Genomic DNA, 17,592 nt, shown 5'->3' on the forward strand with positions numbered 1-17,592 from the left:
ATCTCTGTTATAGAGATAACTTGCTCAGCAAGTTATCATTTAGAGCTTTGTTCCTCTAGTTGCTAGCTTACGCTTCTTAGCATACATCTCTACTTTTGTATAAATAACATTGTATTGATCACATTACAATTAATGAAAACAAGAGATTCATTCTTTTTCTCTCTTTGATAATATGGTATCAGATTTCTCTCTCTTGAGAGAGAAGTTTCGATCCTAACCGTTTTCTGTTACGGTTGCTTCCGCTCCAATCTTCATCTTCAACCTTTGATTCTTCTCTGTTTTCCGCCATTGTTGCTCACTGAAGTTTTTTTCTCTTAGCTTCTTTGTTCTTCTTCTTTGCTTCAATCGGTGAATTCTTCTTCAATTTCTTCAATTTCTGCGTTTTACGCATTATCTTCTTCTTGTTTCTTCACATTGCACTATGCCTCCTCGTCAAGCACCTATCATCATTCAAGCTGCACCGAATCAACCAGATGTTGAATCGGTTTTCTATGTTCATCCGAGCGAAGGTCCAAATTCGGTTACTATCATTCCTAAGCTCAATGGCTCCAATTACTTAGCGTGGAGTCGTTCCATGAAGCGTGCCTTGGGAGCGAAGAACAAACTCGCCTTCATCAATGGCGTTCTTCCACAACCAGATGCTCTGGATTTGAACAGAGCAGCGTGGGAACGGTGCAATCATCTGATACACTCATGGATTATCAATTCAGTTTCTGAATCCATAGCTCAAACGATTGTTTTCTATGATTATGCATCAGAAGTTTGGGAGGATCTGAAAGAGAGATTCTCCAAAGCTGATAGGATCAGAATTTCTACTCTTCGTTCTTCCATTAACAACCTCAAGCAAGGAACAAAAACGGTTTCAGAATACTTTACTGAAATGCGTGCACTTTGGGAAGAACTTAATTCACATAGGCCTCTTCCAAAGTGCTCATGTCTTCACCAATGCCGTTGTGAATCTTCAACTCTTGCTCATGAATACCGCGTTGAAGATCAAATCATGCAGTTCCTTGTTGGTTTGAATGAACAATTTTCCGTTGTCAAGACTCAGATCTTGCTCATGGATCCTCTTCCTTCTTTAAACAGAGTATATTCCTTGGTGATTCAGGAAGAGAGTAATAATGCACCTATACTTCCTCTTCCTACTGAAGAATCCAATGTTTTGGTCAATGCTAGCTACTGACTCTAAGAAGCCTTATGGTCGTGGTAGAGGTCATTATGGTAACCAGAAGAATTCTTCTAGGCATTGCACCTTTTGCAATAGAACTAATCACACCATAGACACATGCTACTTGAAGCATGGATTCCCAAACTCAAATAAACCACCAAACTCTAATACTCTCTCTCATGGATCTACTAACAATGTTACAGTTGAAACTGGAAATACAAGTAACATTGAGCAGGGGAATGGTGATTCAGGTTTCAGTATTTCTCAAGACAGATATGAGCACCTTGTGAGCCTACTCCAACAAGCAACTTTATTGCCTGCAGCTGTAGCCCCTTCTGTGCCTTCTTCTGCCTCTACTTCAAACCAAATTACTTCTTCTCAATCCATTCCTCTTGCTACCTACCAGTCAGGTATACATAGTGCCTTTTCTTGTTCTCTTCATATGAATTCCATGCCTGTCTGGATTATAGATTCAGGAGCTAATGATCACATATGTTTCTCTAAAACTCATTTTACCTCATTTTACAAAATCAAACCTGTTCTTGTTACCCTTCCTAATGGTACTTCTCTATATGTGCATTATGCTGGAACTGTCCATTTTACTCCTCATTTGTATCTGACTCATGTTTTGTACTCTCCTGAATTCAAAGTTAATCTCATTTCTGTTTCAAAACTCTCTGAATCTCTATCTTGTAGTGTCAATTTTGGTTCTAATAGTTGTATTATACAGGATGTGACATCACAGAGGATGATTGGTTTGGGTAATAAGTCAGATGGTCTTTACAAGTTGTCTATGCAGTTTGACAATCAGAAGCTGCAACTTCCTCATAGTTTTCAGTCTTTACCAAATAAATTGGCACATAGTGCTTGTAATATCTCTGATTCTAGTATTTCTAAGTCTCAAAGTGTCTTTGATAACTCTAGGATACCTGAATCTGCATTGTGGCATTTCAGGCTTGGACATTTGTCCAATCAGAGACTCTCATATATGACTCATTTGTATCCCACTATTATTGTTGATAATAAAGCTGCATGTGACATTTGTCATTTTGCTAGACATAAGAAATTGCCTTTTCCTCATAGTATTTCACATGCTGATAGTAAATTTCAGTTGCTTCATTTTGACATATGGGGTCCTCTTGCAATTCACTCTATTCATGGACACAAATATTTCCTCACCATTGTTGATAATCACACTAGATTTCTGTGGATCATTTTACTAAAATCTAAAGCTGAAGTTCCCCTTCATGTCAAAAACTTTGTTGCTATGATTGATAACCAGTTTCATGTCACACCTAAAATCATCAGAACTGACAATGGTTCTGAATTTCTCCTCAATGACTTTTATGCTTCCAAAGGAATTTTGCACCAAAGGTCATGTGTTGAAACTCCCCAACAAAATGGGAGAGTTGAAAGAAAGCATCAACATATATTAAACATAGGCAGAGCCTTACTTTACCAATCTAAACTGCCTTTGTCTTTTTGGTCTTATGCTTTTCTTCATGCTGTCTATTTGATCAATAGGGTTCCAACTCCTGTTCTTCAAAATCAGTCTCCATACCATTTACTTTATAATACTCCACCTGATGCTACTGATTTTAAGGTCTTTGGTTGTCTTTGTTATGCTTCATCCATTCAAAGTCATAGAACCAAACTTGAAACTAGAGCCAGAAAGTCTGTTTTCTTGGGATACAAGTCAGGTTTCAAGGGTTACATTTTGTATGATTTACACACCAGAGAACTTTTCATTTCCAGACATGTAGTTTTTCATGAATGTATTTTACCTTACAAATCAAATCCCTCTTTTAAGAGTCATGATTGGGAATATTTCACATCCATTTCATCATCTTCTTCCCTTCCACCTGACTGTGATACCAATCTTCCTTCTTCTTCCACTGACATTGTTTCTCACACCACCCCTGCATCTCATCCTATTTCTGATGCACCTATTCCTCCTTTAATTAGACATTCTTCCAGAAATAAAACCACTCCTTCCTACTTGAAGGATTTTGTCTGTTCCAATAAAGCATCTGCATCTGCATCTGCTAATCACTTGAATTCTATTTGCAATTTTGTTTCATATCATAATATTTCTAATCCCCATTCTCATTTCATTTTGTCTCTTCATGCTCATACTGAACCTAAATCCTACACTGAGGCAAATAAGTTTGAATGTTGGAGGAAAGCCATGCAAGTTGAGCTCACTGCACTTGAAAATACTGGAACTTGGAAAATCATTGATTTACCCCCAAATGCTAAACCTATAGGCTGTAGGTGGATTTATAAAGTCAAACATCATGCAGATGGAACTATTGAGAGATACAAGGCTAGACTTGTTGCTAAGGGCTACAATCAAGTAGAAGGTTTAGACTACTTTGACACCTACTCACCTGTAGCCAAGCACACCACCATCAGATTAGTTTTAGCTCTAGCCTCATTGAACAATTGGCATCTTCACCAACTGGATGTGAACAATGCTTTTCTGCATGGGGATCTCCAAGAAGATGTGTACATGGACATTCCCCAGGTGTTGCCACCAATAAGCCTAATCAGTGCTGCAAGCTTCTTAAATCATTATATGGACTCAAACAGGCTAGTAGGAAATGGTATGAAAAACTGGCATCTCTGTTACTTAGTCATGGTTATAAACAAGCTGCAGCAGATCATTCTTTATTCATCAAACATAGCACTCATCAGTTTACTGCATTACTAGTATATGTAGATGACATCATACTAGCTGGTAACTCTTTGGATGAATTTGTTTTCATTAAAAACATTCTTCACAATTCATTCAAAATCAAGGATTTGGGACAGCTCAAATATTTCCTGGGTTTGGAAGTTGCTCATTCAAAACTGGGTATCTCATTATGTCAAAGGAAATACTGCTTGGATTTGCTATCTGATACAGGTTTCTTGGACTCTAAACCTGTGGCCACTCCTTCAGATCCATCCATTAAGCTCTATCATGATGATTCTCCTCCTTTTACAGACATTCCTGCATATAGAAGGCTTGTTGGTAGACTCTTGTATTTGAATGCCACCAGACCTGACATTACTTTCATTACCCAGCAATTGAGCCAGTTCTTGTCTCAGCCAACCCAAACACATTATAATGCAGCCTTAAGAGTGCTCAAATACCTCAAGACATGCCCTGGCAAAGGTCTCTATTTTCCAAGATCATCACTTCCTTACATACAGGGATACTCAGATGCTGACTGGGCAGGTTGCAGAGACACTAGAAGGTCCATTTCTGGACAATGTTTCTTCCTTGGAGACTCATTGATCTCATGGAGAACAAAGAAACAACTCACAGTTTCTAGATCTTCCTCTGAGGCTGAGTATAGGGCACTTGGAGCAGCTACATGTGAGCTTCAATGGTTGTTGTATCTCTTGAAGGATCTGCAGATTTCATGCACTAGGGTTCCTGTTTTGTATTGTGACAATCAAAGTGCACTTCATATATCAGCTAATCCAGTCTTTCATGAGAGAACCAAGCATTTGGAGATTGACTGTCATATTGTTAGAGAGAAGCTTGCTGCAGGAATCATGAAGCTTCTTCCAGTTTCATCCCAAAATCAACTTGCAGATTTTTTTACAAAATCTTTACTTCCTCAGCCATTCAGTTCTCTATTGATCAAGTTGGGTTTAGTTGACATATATAAACCTCCAACTTGAGGGGGACTATTACAGTTTAGCTTCTCCATCTCTGTTATAGAGATAACTTGCTCAGCAAGTTATCATTTAGAGCTTTGTTCCTCTAGTTGCTAGCTTACGCTTCTTAGCATACATCTCTACTTTTGTATAAATAACATTGTATTGATCACATTACAATTAATGAAAACAAGAGATTCATTCTTTTTCTCTCTTTGATAATATTCACAGTTCAAATAGCTGGTTGACAAGCTTATCATTTAATAAATGGTTACAAGCAGTCAATGAGTAGCAATCAATAGTCAATTTTTATAAGCTTCGATGAAGCGTTTTAAATTTCGTTGAAGCTAAGTGTATATAAAAAAACAGTTCAACGTAAGTGTTGAGATTTTCATCTTTCCCTTTGTGTATATAATTTTGATTATGTATATACATAGATTAGGATTGCAATAGCCTTATATTTAATCTCTTAAAACAAGAGAATCAATTTTGTATTGCTGTGAATATATACATTCAATGGTTGAGAGCCTAAGCTCCAACTACTCTATTCATGTCTCTCATTTTTAAGAGACTTGAAATTAGAGATTCAATTTTGTATTGTTGTGAATGCATATTAATGGTTGAGAGCTAAACTCCAACTATTCAATTCAAGTCTCATTTTTCTTTTTTTGAAATTTTAATCATAGAGTATAATTTTTTTAAGATCTCCCTTGTCTATTCCTCTTTTTTTTTTTTTCCTTTCTTTTTTCTATTGCTTCTACTGTCCTTCATTTTAAATGTTTAAGTGCTACATTGATGGCTTTGCATTAATGAACAATTAGGCCCCTCTGCCATTATATAATCATTTTTCATAGTTTTGAAAACTAGAGTTATCAGTTTGATTGAATTAGGAACTAATCGGGTGTTCATTCTTGTCATCTGTTTAACAAAAAATATAACAGATGGTTTTAGACAATGTTAAAAATGAGGTGAACCAAATAAAAATTGGTACAGCGGTCAAAAACTTGTCAACCGAGATAGTTTTGAACCATTCATAAACCCTACCTCAGCCAGTTTTATATCCAATTTTATTTATAAAAAAAAAAAGTGAAATACACGCTTGCTTATCCAAACATTGATTTTTTAACCCCCCCGTATATTATTCATAACTTGTTCATAATTAGCTAAGGCTGTGTTTGGTAACATAAAAAAGCTAGCTTATAGCTTGTTGGACTAGCTTATAAGCTTGTTTTGATAAAATGAGATGTGTTTCGTAAAAAGCTTTTTTCACTAGCTTATAGCGTTTTTTAAGAAGCTAATTCAAGTAGCTTTTTAGCTTATAGCTTTTAGCTTTTTATACTTTCTTCCATTTTTAACCTTATTTATTTTAAAAAATAAGTGACCACTAAACCCACGTTATCAAAGTAACTGCCACTTTTTTTTTTCTTTTTTCTTTTTCGGTTTGCTTAACAGCCATGCACTTTCTTTTTTCCATTTATACATATAGACCCTCTTGCAATCTATTATTTTATTTTACATACTATTTATAATTTCAAATAAAACAATATAATTTTGCAAAAAATTAAAAAGATATATTATATGAAACTTCTTTTAAAAAAGATATATTATATCAAAGTTAAAAACTTTAATTACACAAAAATCACAATTTAATTTAATACCACATTTACCATTTTAAAGATGAAATCAATTAAAATATTTCAAAATAAATATATTAAATAAAATTGTTTATAAACAAAATAAATAAATAAATAAAATAGATATGTACTTTTATGTCTTTTTATATTTATCAGCTACATCAACAACCAATTTTACCAAACACATTAATTTTAATAAGCGAGCTTTTTCAGCTATAAACTATCAGCTATCAGTCATCAGCTATAAGCTAGTTTTTCAGCTATCAGCTAGCTTATCAGCTATCATCTAGCTTATAGCTTATTTTTACCAAACACACCCTAAATATACTTTCGAGTCCTATCTTATTTTTAACATGTTTTGGTCCTTTATCTTTTAAAAAATATTCATGTTTGTCCTTTCTACCATCCAAACGTTAGAGAAAGTTGAAAACTAAATCTATACGGCATCCTGGTTATCAAAGTCAGTCACATCAAATGTTCTCCTTTAGAGACATCACAACAAAATCTCCTTCAAATGCTCATGAAACCACCGCCAATTCTTTACTTTCATTTCTTCACGATCTATTATCACATACATTTATTATTTGTGCTCGAATGTGAGGTTTTCTTATAAATTTAGCTGTTAAGAAAACAATAATTACTATTCCTATTGGAATAAGCTATTTTCAACTTTTTATATGTTTTTGGCTTGTCACCATTCCGATTTACCAAATGTTGTGCTTTACAAATCCAATGATTTGTTCATGTTGTTTAATGTGTGTGTCTGATTTGTCAAACCGCATACTCTTTGTTTTCTTTGCTACAATTTGAAGATAATGACAAAAATCTTCACGTGGCACTCAAATATGCAGTAATGACAAAGAAGATTAACTGACAAAGTGTACGGTACATTGTCTATCGCTAAATTCTGTTACAACTTTGAAACTATTTATGAATTATGCTCTGTAGACTGTAGTAAACAACGGTTTTTCTATATATTATCACCGGGTGGATTTGATTTGAACTCCATCTTTTGAAATTACGAAGTCAAAATCTTACCTATGAGTTAACACTTCATTGAAAAGAATAACCATAGAACTTCAGAAAGTCTTTAAAGTGATATGTATCCTACAAATGGCATCACAGTGAAACTTATACCACAGGCAGCAGTCACCAAACCTTAGAGCTAGCCAACTCATTGAGTGCTGAGATTGTTTTTAAATTAATCTGAACCATGAAAATGGTCGTGCTCCGGTACGATTCACCTTTTCGGTCGGACGGACCGACCCAATATATTGCTGCCACGTGGTTTTGTTTTTAGTGGGTAGAAAAATGTGTTTTGGCCCTTTTACAAAAACACCCTTAATGAAATGTGTTTCGTTTTACCAATATGCCCCTGCCCCCTTTCATTGTCTTCTTCTATACTCTTCTTTCATTCTCTCTCAGCTTGTTTCTTTCTTCGACTGTTCACGTGTTTCAGATCTTTGGAAAATCTTGGAGCTTGTTCGTCGTTCTTCAAGGTACAATATCGTCTTTCTTTCTCCCTTAATGTAATAATCTGGTATTATACCGTTTCGTACTCATTTATAATATATGGTGTGATCATAGAAAGTTAGAGACTTAGAGTTGTTCGCCGAGAAAATATTGTACTATTTTACTAATTTAAAATACTTGCAACATTATTATTTTATCTTATTTTACGTAGGTACATGTAAATTTAGTTTAAGTAGGTTATGTAAACTAAGTGTACATATACCTACTTAAACTGAATTTAAGTTAACATCAACGTTTAAATGAATGTTTACTTAAATTTAATTAACGTTAACACATGTTGCACCATCAAATAACATCGCTTGTAGAACACATAACATATCAACACATTGAACAACAAGAAAAATAGAAATTGATCATCATTGAAAAAAGAAGAAATTCACTTATTTATATGTAATAGAGTATGGATAAAAGATGTTTTAATTAATTCTCTCTTAAATCTTTCATTGACATTGATCGAACATCCATGATTGTTTGTGGGTGAGTGATGCTAATAGTTTAGAGTGACAATTACATCAAAATTCTAAGAAAATTTATACGAAAGAGTAATTTTAATATTATTATAAAATTTTAAGTAAATTTAGGTGTAACCAGAAATATACAGGTGTGACTGGAAAAATTAAAACAAAAAACTTGCAACTTAATTCAAGTCTTCTTCTAACTCCAAAGGACGCCGCTCCTCTATATATATCCGCATCTCTCTCTATCTTAATAGTCCGCAGAACATTCATCCAAACCTCCGCTTGGCAGAGTGGATAGCTTCCGCGATTCAATCATCAACCATTTCTTCACCAAAAAAGAAAAATCTATGACCATCGCCAACCATTTGTTCTCCAAAGAAGAATGTCTTGTTTTCGCAATTGTCACTCCAAACTGCGCTCAGTCTCCTCGCTGTTGGATCCGAGGGTCCCACACAAAATCAGCTTCTGTCCTTTCTCGGATCAAAGTCCATCGGCCATCTCAACTCCCTATCTTCTCATCTGGCTTCCTCTGTGCTCAAAGATGCTGCTCTCGTTGGCGGTCCACAATTGTCTTCTGCCAACTCTGTTTGGGTTGAGAAAACCCTTTCTCTTTACCCTTCCTTCAAAGAAACTGTTGCTACTGATTATATGGCCACGCTCAACTCACTCGATTTCATAAACAAGGTACGTATGAGAAATATTAGTTTTTCTTTTTTTGGTTATTTTCTCTTTAGAATTTACAAAGAAACTTTTCTCTATTATAATTCCCTTGTTATTAGATTGATTGATAAAATGATTCCTTTATTTTGTATTTTAAACAATCCATGTCTCGCAACTGTTGTATGTTAGTGTAATGATATGTTTCATAATTCATTTGTCTGGTATCCAAATAATTTAACAACAAAATATGTTAAAATTATATATTAAAAACGAGTTGAATTCTTCTATTGAAATTCTCATAAAAACAACTCACTTGTTATATTTTTGCGCTGCTGATTTTATATTTCATATTGTTGTAAAGGCTAATGAAGCTATCCAAACAGTGAATTTATGGGCTGAAAAGGAAATAAAAGGACTAATTCGTACTTTTCTTCCACCCGGGTCGATTGATAGCTTAACTAGACTCGTCTTGACAAATGCATTATACTTCAAAGGAGCATGGGAGCAATCGTTTCATGCTTCGGAAACAAAATACTACGATTTTCACCTTCTCAATGGCACCTCAGTCAAGGTTCCCTTTATGACTAGCATGAAGAGGCAGTTTATCAGTGCTTTTGATGGCTTTAAGGTCCTTAGTCTTCCTTACAAGCAAGGTGAAGATGAACGACAATTCTCAATGTACTTTTTTCTTCCAGATGTAAAAGATGGGCTGTTAGGTTTGATTGAGAAAGAGGCTTCTGAGTCTAACTTCCTAGAAGACAAGCTTCCTCATACAAAAGTGGTAGTAGGTGATTTCAGAATTCCAAGATTCAATATTTCTTTTGAGCTTGAAATTTCTGATGTGTTGAAGGAGTTAGGAGTGGTTTTACCTTTCTCTATTGGAGGTTTGACAAAAATAGTGGATTCTCCAATTAGTGTTTCTAAAGTATTGCAAAAGTCTATCATTGAAGTAAATGAAGAAGGCACTAAAGCTGCCGCAGTCACTGCAAGTGTGTTGCTTGGATGTTCTCGACACACTTGGACTCCGGTACCGATAGACTTTGTAGCTGACCATCCTTTCTTGTTCTTGATAAGAGAAGAATTATCTGGTACAATACTCTTTGTTGGGCAAGTGCATGATCCTCTTGCTGGATGATCTTAACTACTCAAGCAAGAATTAATCCAATGTGTATCCCATCAATTAGATATGATCTATATATGTGTTAGTTTTGCTTCATGTTTTGAACGGTTGCTGGCTGTATGCTTCATGCATATAGTTTTGATTTTAAATGGTTATTGGTTGTATACTTCATGTTTATGTTTTGATTTTTCGTCCATGACGCTGAAATATTAGTGAAAGTTATCTCTAATGTTTAGTCATGTTATCATTGCAATTTGCAACAGTTGGATATAGTGTCAAGAATAAATATTGGTGTTTGCAGATTTTGGGGTTGTGTGAGGGCGTGTTGTTATAGCTTTGGAGTTTTGATGTCTTATTGCATGGCGTTAAGCTAGTTTGGTTATAAATTCTCTTTGATGCAGTAGTGATCGAATTTGACTATACCTGTTTTTTTTTTTTCCAAGCATAAATATGTGCTGAATGATTTAAATTTGATTTTGAAAATTCCATTACTATTCGAGTTCATGGTGTTTATTGCCTTATCATATACTAGCTTTGTTATCCCTTGATTCTCGTTCACTTTGTTAATATCCTTATAAACTTTCCCCCTGCATCCACTACCATTTTTTTGTTTATAATATTCCTACTTACGCTTTCATATTTTTACCGCCTTTTTATGATGTTGCATTGACTTGATTAGCTAGTTAGAGATAATTTCATATATAAAATAAAAAAGGGAAATGTTAACTTGTGCCCTTGGGCATAAGTTAAGAAGGCAAATGTAGAAAGTTTTTCTTGAAACTTGTACATTCAATGTCTTAAAAGTTGCAAAAATTATACTTTCAATATAAAATTTATTTTTAATTTCCTTTTTAAGCTCCTTTTTAAGGGCACAAGTTAAAATGACCCAATAGAAAAATGTGCAGAATTTCCTTGCAACAAGGATGATTACGAGCAAGAGTTAAGGAAACTGAGAAACATGGTTAGAATATCAAATGGATTTACAAACAACTAAGGGTCACAACTTTGGGATTCGTGTAGGAAACAATTAATCATTCAGCTACTACCATTGTCATGAATATACAAATCGAACCACAGGAAATAATCAAAAGTACATGCACATTATTCCCATATTGATGATTTCTAAGAAATGTAAGTTTCAGATGGCTTTAGACAGTCTTAGTTTGCAATTAGCTCTGTGTCAATGCTGAATTTTATTAAAACAAGGCAGTAAACAAGAAGAACCAATAAAACAAAGAGACAAAGGATACAAGTCATAAAACTAACCTTTCTCGTAACAAGTGAATGTAATAAAACAGCTGCTTAACAACTTCTGAACCAGAGGAGCAGAACCAGAGAATTCAAATGGGCTAAAATTTATAAATTAAAACCTTGTACGTCGACAAGGAAAACCAGGCATAACTTTCATGAGTGAGCCACTGTTAGGTTCTGGCTCTCCTTGCCACTGCTTCGGCGGATCAACCTCATGAGTGAAGACTTCATAACTGAGTTGATTTGATTTCTAAACAAAATCTAAACTGAAAATTGAATTAGGTATCATCAAAATCTAAGTTGAAAACGTATAATATATCAAATTTGCAAATAAATAGAAACTAACTTGTCAAATAAAACAGATTCTATAACATAAGCAAAGAAGGAAGAGACTTCACCTTTGGAATGGATGTAGATTGATTAATTGTCTTAACCTCATTTTGAGACGCGATTAAACTGGAACCCAAAATATTACATTCAGGGGTAGAATTCCACTGTTAATAAGAGAGATGTGATGCAATTGTCAATCTCAAATGTAAACTGCAGATTGAAGAAGAATTTAGAACCTGATTTATAGATTGAATGAAGCCATTTATTAATATTTACATATGTAACTATGACAGAACAACAGATAACAGAGTCAAAAAAATAAATAACATATAACAATAGATGTACATTGATAATTTATTTAGATAAAGTACACCATCCAAATCCTTCAAGATGCTTGTAGATAAAGTCAGTCTAGAAATTAAAATAACAAAAGTAACAACAATTTTATTCACCAATTCAGTGAATTCAATTTAATTTTAATCTTGGTTTGCTATTCAATGCATTTTAACTTTAAACGCACAGACACAAATTCTCTAAAAATGAATAAGGCAATAGCCATAACACGACTATTTTCATTCATGTATGTATGATTGAGACAAGGTTCCATACAGGAAACACAAAACCTTAAGACTTAAGGAATTTATTTCAAATTATTGTTTTTTATTTTTTACCAATTTTAAGTTGGGTTAACAAGGAACCAACCTAACAAAGTTCAAGATAATTTCAAAACTCCCGCTGCATCCTTTTCTAAGTAAGGTGGCTAGTCATCCTCTTAAAATTTTATTGTTTTGTTTTTGGTCCCAAATTTATATAATTTTGACATGTCCTTAGCATTTCTTGAACATAAGATCCACATAACTTGGACACATCTTGAACATAAATGCGTCCGAATTTTGACATTAACTGTCTTTAACATAAACTATGCATCAGAGTTCTGAACCGAAACATAATATATTTGGAGCATAAAAGCATCTTGGTTTTAAGTTTATGGACTAAAATCAAAATTAATTGGATTTTTACTAACGAAAAAACTTGTTTAACCCTATATTAGAACCTTTCGTTTTAATCTTTTTAGCATATATCTCCTTTTAAAGTGCAAACTGTTCATATTTGTTTGAATAAGATACTGTTCCTTTTTTTTTTTTTATCATATTTATAACTACAGATAAAACTAGGATTAAAGATTAAACAAAGACATATTTATGCTGAATCATCAAAATTAATATATTTAAGAATTTAAGAATAAAATCATTTAAGGATTCTCATCCAAACCAAATTATACATTTTTTTTTTTGTGGTGGACGGGGTTTGAACCCCAGACCTTGCATATATTATGCATTGTCCATACCAACTGAGCTAAGCTGACGAGGACAAATTATACATCTCTTTATTAGTACTTGGCATGCTTGTCTATCCGTATTTTTTTAAAAGGACCTATCCGCATTTTCTATACATATTTATTCATTTATTTTAATTAATTGTTTGTTTTATATTATCTAATTTGAAGAAAAAAATTGGGACAAAATTTTTTTTTTGAAAAAAAATTGGGACAAAATGTTTAACTAAATTTTCTAGAATTACAGGTGAAGGTTTTAATTTTAATTTGAGAATAAATATTGTATTTTTAGTAGTAGTATGTATAGAAGTAACAAACTAAACTAAACTCCCCTAAAAAAGGTAACAACTAAACTATTCACACAAAAAAATACCGATGGTCCCTAAGAAAATCTAAACTTAGAATTATCAACAAAAAAAAAAAACAACTAACCCTAGAAGTCTAAATACACCTCTCTCTCACAATTGAACGATATATTTAGGTCTTCAATAGTCTCAATCGCTTCTTCTTGACAGCACAGAGGATTTCAACCGCAGCACTCTACTTTCACAATTGAAAAACAACCAGAAGAAGAATGAGTTACCACCGCGAATCAATCGCTAATTTAACGAAGAATGCTATGAACATCACCAAACATTTGCTATCAAAAACAGAATTCAAGAAGAAGAATGTCGTGCTTTCGCCATTGTCACTCCAAACTGTGCTCAGCATAGTAGCTGCCGGTTCTGAGGGTCCGACACAACGTCAGCTTCTCTCCTTCCTTGGATCAAAATCCATTGACCATCTCAACTCCTTATCCTCTCACCTCTTTTCCTCTGTGCTAGACGACGCTGCTCCCTATGGTGGTCCACAGTTGTCTTTTGTCAACTCTGTTTGGTTTGAAAAATCCCTTTCTGTTTACCCTTCCTTCAAAGAAATTGTTGATACTAATTATTTTGCCACTCTCAGATCACTTGATTTCATAAACAAGGTACCTATATATATTTTCCTTCTTTTTTAGAACAGTAAAATCTTTTTTTTTCTAATATAATTTTATATTTGATGCTGTCGTAAAGGCTGATGAAGCCGTCAAAAAAAAAAAGTGAATGTATGGGCTAAAAAAGAGACAAACGGACGTATTAGCGATGTTCTTTCACCTGGGTCAATTAATAGTTTAACTACGCTCATTTTTGCTAATGCACTATACTTTAAAGGAGCATGGCATCAACCATTTGATGCTTCAAAAACAAAAGACCGTGATTTTCACCTTCTCGGTGGCAGCTCAATCAAGGTTCCCTTCATGACTAGCAAAAAGAAGCAGTTTATAAATGCTTTTGATGGTTTTAAGATCCTTCGTCTTCCTTATAAGAAAGGCAACGATATTCGTCAATTCTCTATGTACTTTTTTCTTCCCGATGCAAGAGATGGATTGTTAGCTTTGATTGAGAAAGTGGCTTCCAAACCTGAGATTTTGAACACAAACTTCCACTTAAGGAAGTGATAGTGGGTGACTTCAGGATTCCACGTTTCAAAATTTATTCTGGACTTGAACTTTCTAATGTGTCAAAGGAGTTAGGAGTTGTTTTACCTTTCTCTGATGGAGGTTTGACAAAAATGGCGAACTCTCCGATTTGGGTTTCTAACATATTTCAAAATTCTTTCATTGAAGTAAATGAAAAAGGCACTGAATCTGCTGCAGTCACTAGAACTGGACTATTGGGATGTGCTCGTCCTACTTCAATTCCGACCCCAATAGACTTTGTAGCTGACCACCCTTTCATGTTTTTGATAAGAGACGATTTGTCTGGAACAATACTCTTTGTTGGCCAAGTGCTCAATCCTCTTGTTGGTAGATCATAATTACCATACAAGAATTGCAATGGATTACGCATCAATAAGATATGATCTACTTGTGGATCTAATGGATTAAGATTGTCTCATAGACTGTTATGCTTTTGAGACTAATTTATTTAGATAATGATAAGTTCTAAGGTTATTGATTGATTGATTACAATTTTTTTGTTAATTTTGATTTTGATTAAATTATATATCTAGTGAGTTTTAGATTTATATTATTTTTTATTTGTAATAGACTCCTTAGATGCATGGTTTAATCACACATTGTAAGATTATTTAAAACTGAAATGGATCAATATGTTGATTAATTTGTGGTAAGTTTTGTTGAATTGGTTAGTTTTGCTGAATTTAAAATGATTTATAAGTTGCTGAGAATACTCTGAGGTGTATAATTCTAATACAATGGGTAAACACATATGTCTTAAGCTGCTTTTGTTTTAATAGGAGATTACACTCTTTTTTAATGACAAATATTAGTAGTTAGTTGTTAGATTAATATTTAATCATTCGTCTGGATTTAAACTCGTACCTCCAACTCCTTAACCTCTAGCTCATACCAGCTGAGCTACCGAACCCCTCCTCTGATTTGATGAAACATAACGTAAGAGGAGCAAATCTTCGAAAAGCTTCACATCACAAACAAGGACTCTTATGGAACAGCCAATAATGGAAGAGCCATCACAGGAATGCCCATTTTCTATGGAACAGCCAACATAGTATAATTCACAAATAGTTTCAAAATTGTAACAGAGTTTAGATAGAGAATGTACCATAAACCTCCTACTTGCACTTATTTATTTATTCATCTTTAATGAATATTTGAGCTATGAAACCTAGACTTTTGATCGAAGGCATGTCCGGTTTCTGAAACTGACACAATACGAAGACATGTGATTACATTGAGATTTTTTTTTCTTCAAATTATTATCGGTGTCGACGTAACAATATCTGGTATTTGTGTGTGTCTGCTCTTGCTTCATATTATTTGAGTAATATGTGAAACATTTTGTCATTATCTTCAAATTGTAGCGTAGGAAACAAACAATATATTGTTTGTGCAAATCAGACACACAACATTAAACAATTGGGGAAAATAATATACACCTGATTAGTAAGGTATATCATTTGGTAAATTGCAATAGTGTCATTAGGAATATTAATTAGAATAATGCTAGTTTCAGCGAATTATTTGTAGCGAATTTATCCCGACATCATTTTGATTGGCCAGTTGCCCATGTTTTCCGCCAAATTCCTAACTATAGCAGCCCCATGTATTCTACAAATGACTTTAAATAGTGACACGTACTCTTCTTGAAATTTCCCGAGTGGTTTTCTCGGGATATATAGCAGTGCTGTATTAATTATTATCGATTATTGATGCTTAACCACTGCAATGAATGTTGATGAAAGTAAACAATAGCAAAATTGAAAGCTATTTAATGAGCTTATCTTCCAGATTTTCAACCACTATACACCAGTAAATCAGCATCAAACTATATTCCTTATGCTCCTTTTGCTTTTAAAACTGGCTTGGACCAGATTTTTTGTGTCCTTAACAATAACAAATAAAACAATGTAAAAGAAATAAAACTCTGACATAAAGAATAGTTAAAATAAGAGTCGCTTCTTTTTCGCATCAACATGAAATTTTATTATAAACATCATCCCTCACATTCTAAGATTTATTCAATTAGTATTCAATAACATTCACTTTAATAACTTAATAATGATTTTAACTAAACAAAGAGGTAGTTAGAATAAGTGTTGGAAGAAATAAAAATAACAACATGTAACTGGTTGAAGTTGAAAGCAAAAAAATTATGACTATTCAATTTTCACAGTGGTTTGTTAATCCATTACATTGGGTTGTCTAGAAGTTTCCTGATAATCCATAAAAAAATATTGCACTTGTATAAGTCGTGCGATAATGAAAATTGGATGCAAGTGGAGCAAATGGTAGAGGAGGGATACAGATACTGATGAGTACCAAGACAATTGTATAATTGTGTTGTCACTATCTGTGATTAACAGTTGAATGTGTTGGCAGCAGCATAATTAAGTTGTTAGAGTGTGGTTAATTTGTTCCATTTTAATGTATGCAGCTTTCTACAATTGGTTTTATAATAACAACAAATTTTGGTTTGTATTTTATGGGATTAACTCTCCGGTTTTCAAGAAAAAGGGAAAAGAGCTCTGGTAATCCGAAGTTCGACGTGAAGGTAAGTAAAGAATGATCCTTTGGGCCGATTAGCTAGCATCATAGTATACAACTAAGATGATTTTCAGTTATAGTAACCATCTCTCTTAAAGGACAAATTTGTAAAAACAATAGTAATTACAAACAAATTTATAGTCACTTTTAATTTTCTTAATTCCCGTATTTTTTCAAAAGGGTCTTGTAAGTAGGAACGGAGGTAGTACATAAAATTTTACCTCTGCAGGTTAACTTTTGAAGAGCATGGGAGCAGAAGTTTAATGCTTCACAAAAGAAGAAAAAAAAATGTGATTTCTACCGTATCAAGGGCTGCCTAGTCCAGGCTCCCTTCATAACCGACGAGAAGGTGCTGTTTATAAATGGTTTTATGGTTTCAAAGTACCTGGTTTTCCATATAAGC

The 17,592-nt window shown here is 33.8% G+C and overlaps 1 protein-coding gene and 1 pseudogene across 1 annotated transcript; both read left to right on the forward strand.

Annotated features, from left to right (window-relative positions):
- The first annotated feature begins 8,805 nt into the window (after positions 1–8,805).
- Positions 8,806–10,309, forward strand: LOC146937897 (serpin-ZXA-like). Its single transcript, XM_085757808.1, has 2 exons — positions 8,806–9,128; positions 9,466–10,309. Exons 1-2 carry the CDS (start codon positions 9,093–9,095, stop codon positions 10,237–10,239), a joined length of 810 nt encoding a protein of 269 aa, XP_085613934.1. The 5' UTR covers positions 8,806–9,092; the 3' UTR covers positions 10,240–10,309.
- Positions 10,310–13,555: 3,246 nt separating this feature from the next.
- LOC146937898 (serpin-ZX-like) lies at positions 13,556–14,980 on the forward strand (annotated as a pseudogene).
- The last annotated feature ends 2,612 nt before the right edge of the window (positions 14,981–17,592 follow it).

The sequence above is a fragment of the Medicago sativa genome, chromosome 3 (genome assembly GCF_051527215.1).
Source record: "Medicago sativa cultivar Bolivia chromosome 3, Bolivia_mono, whole genome shotgun sequence".
NCBI lineage: Eukaryota > Viridiplantae > Streptophyta > Magnoliopsida > Fabales > Fabaceae > Medicago > Medicago sativa.

Coding starts and splice junctions, on each gene's coding strand:
- LOC146937897 (XM_085757808.1), top strand. CDS start 9,093: ATGGCCACGCTCAACTCACTCGATTTCATAAACAAG. Junction 9,129..9,465: donor CACTCGATTTCATAAACAAG/GTACGTATGAGA, acceptor ATTGTTGTAAAG/GCTAATGAAGCTATCCAAAC.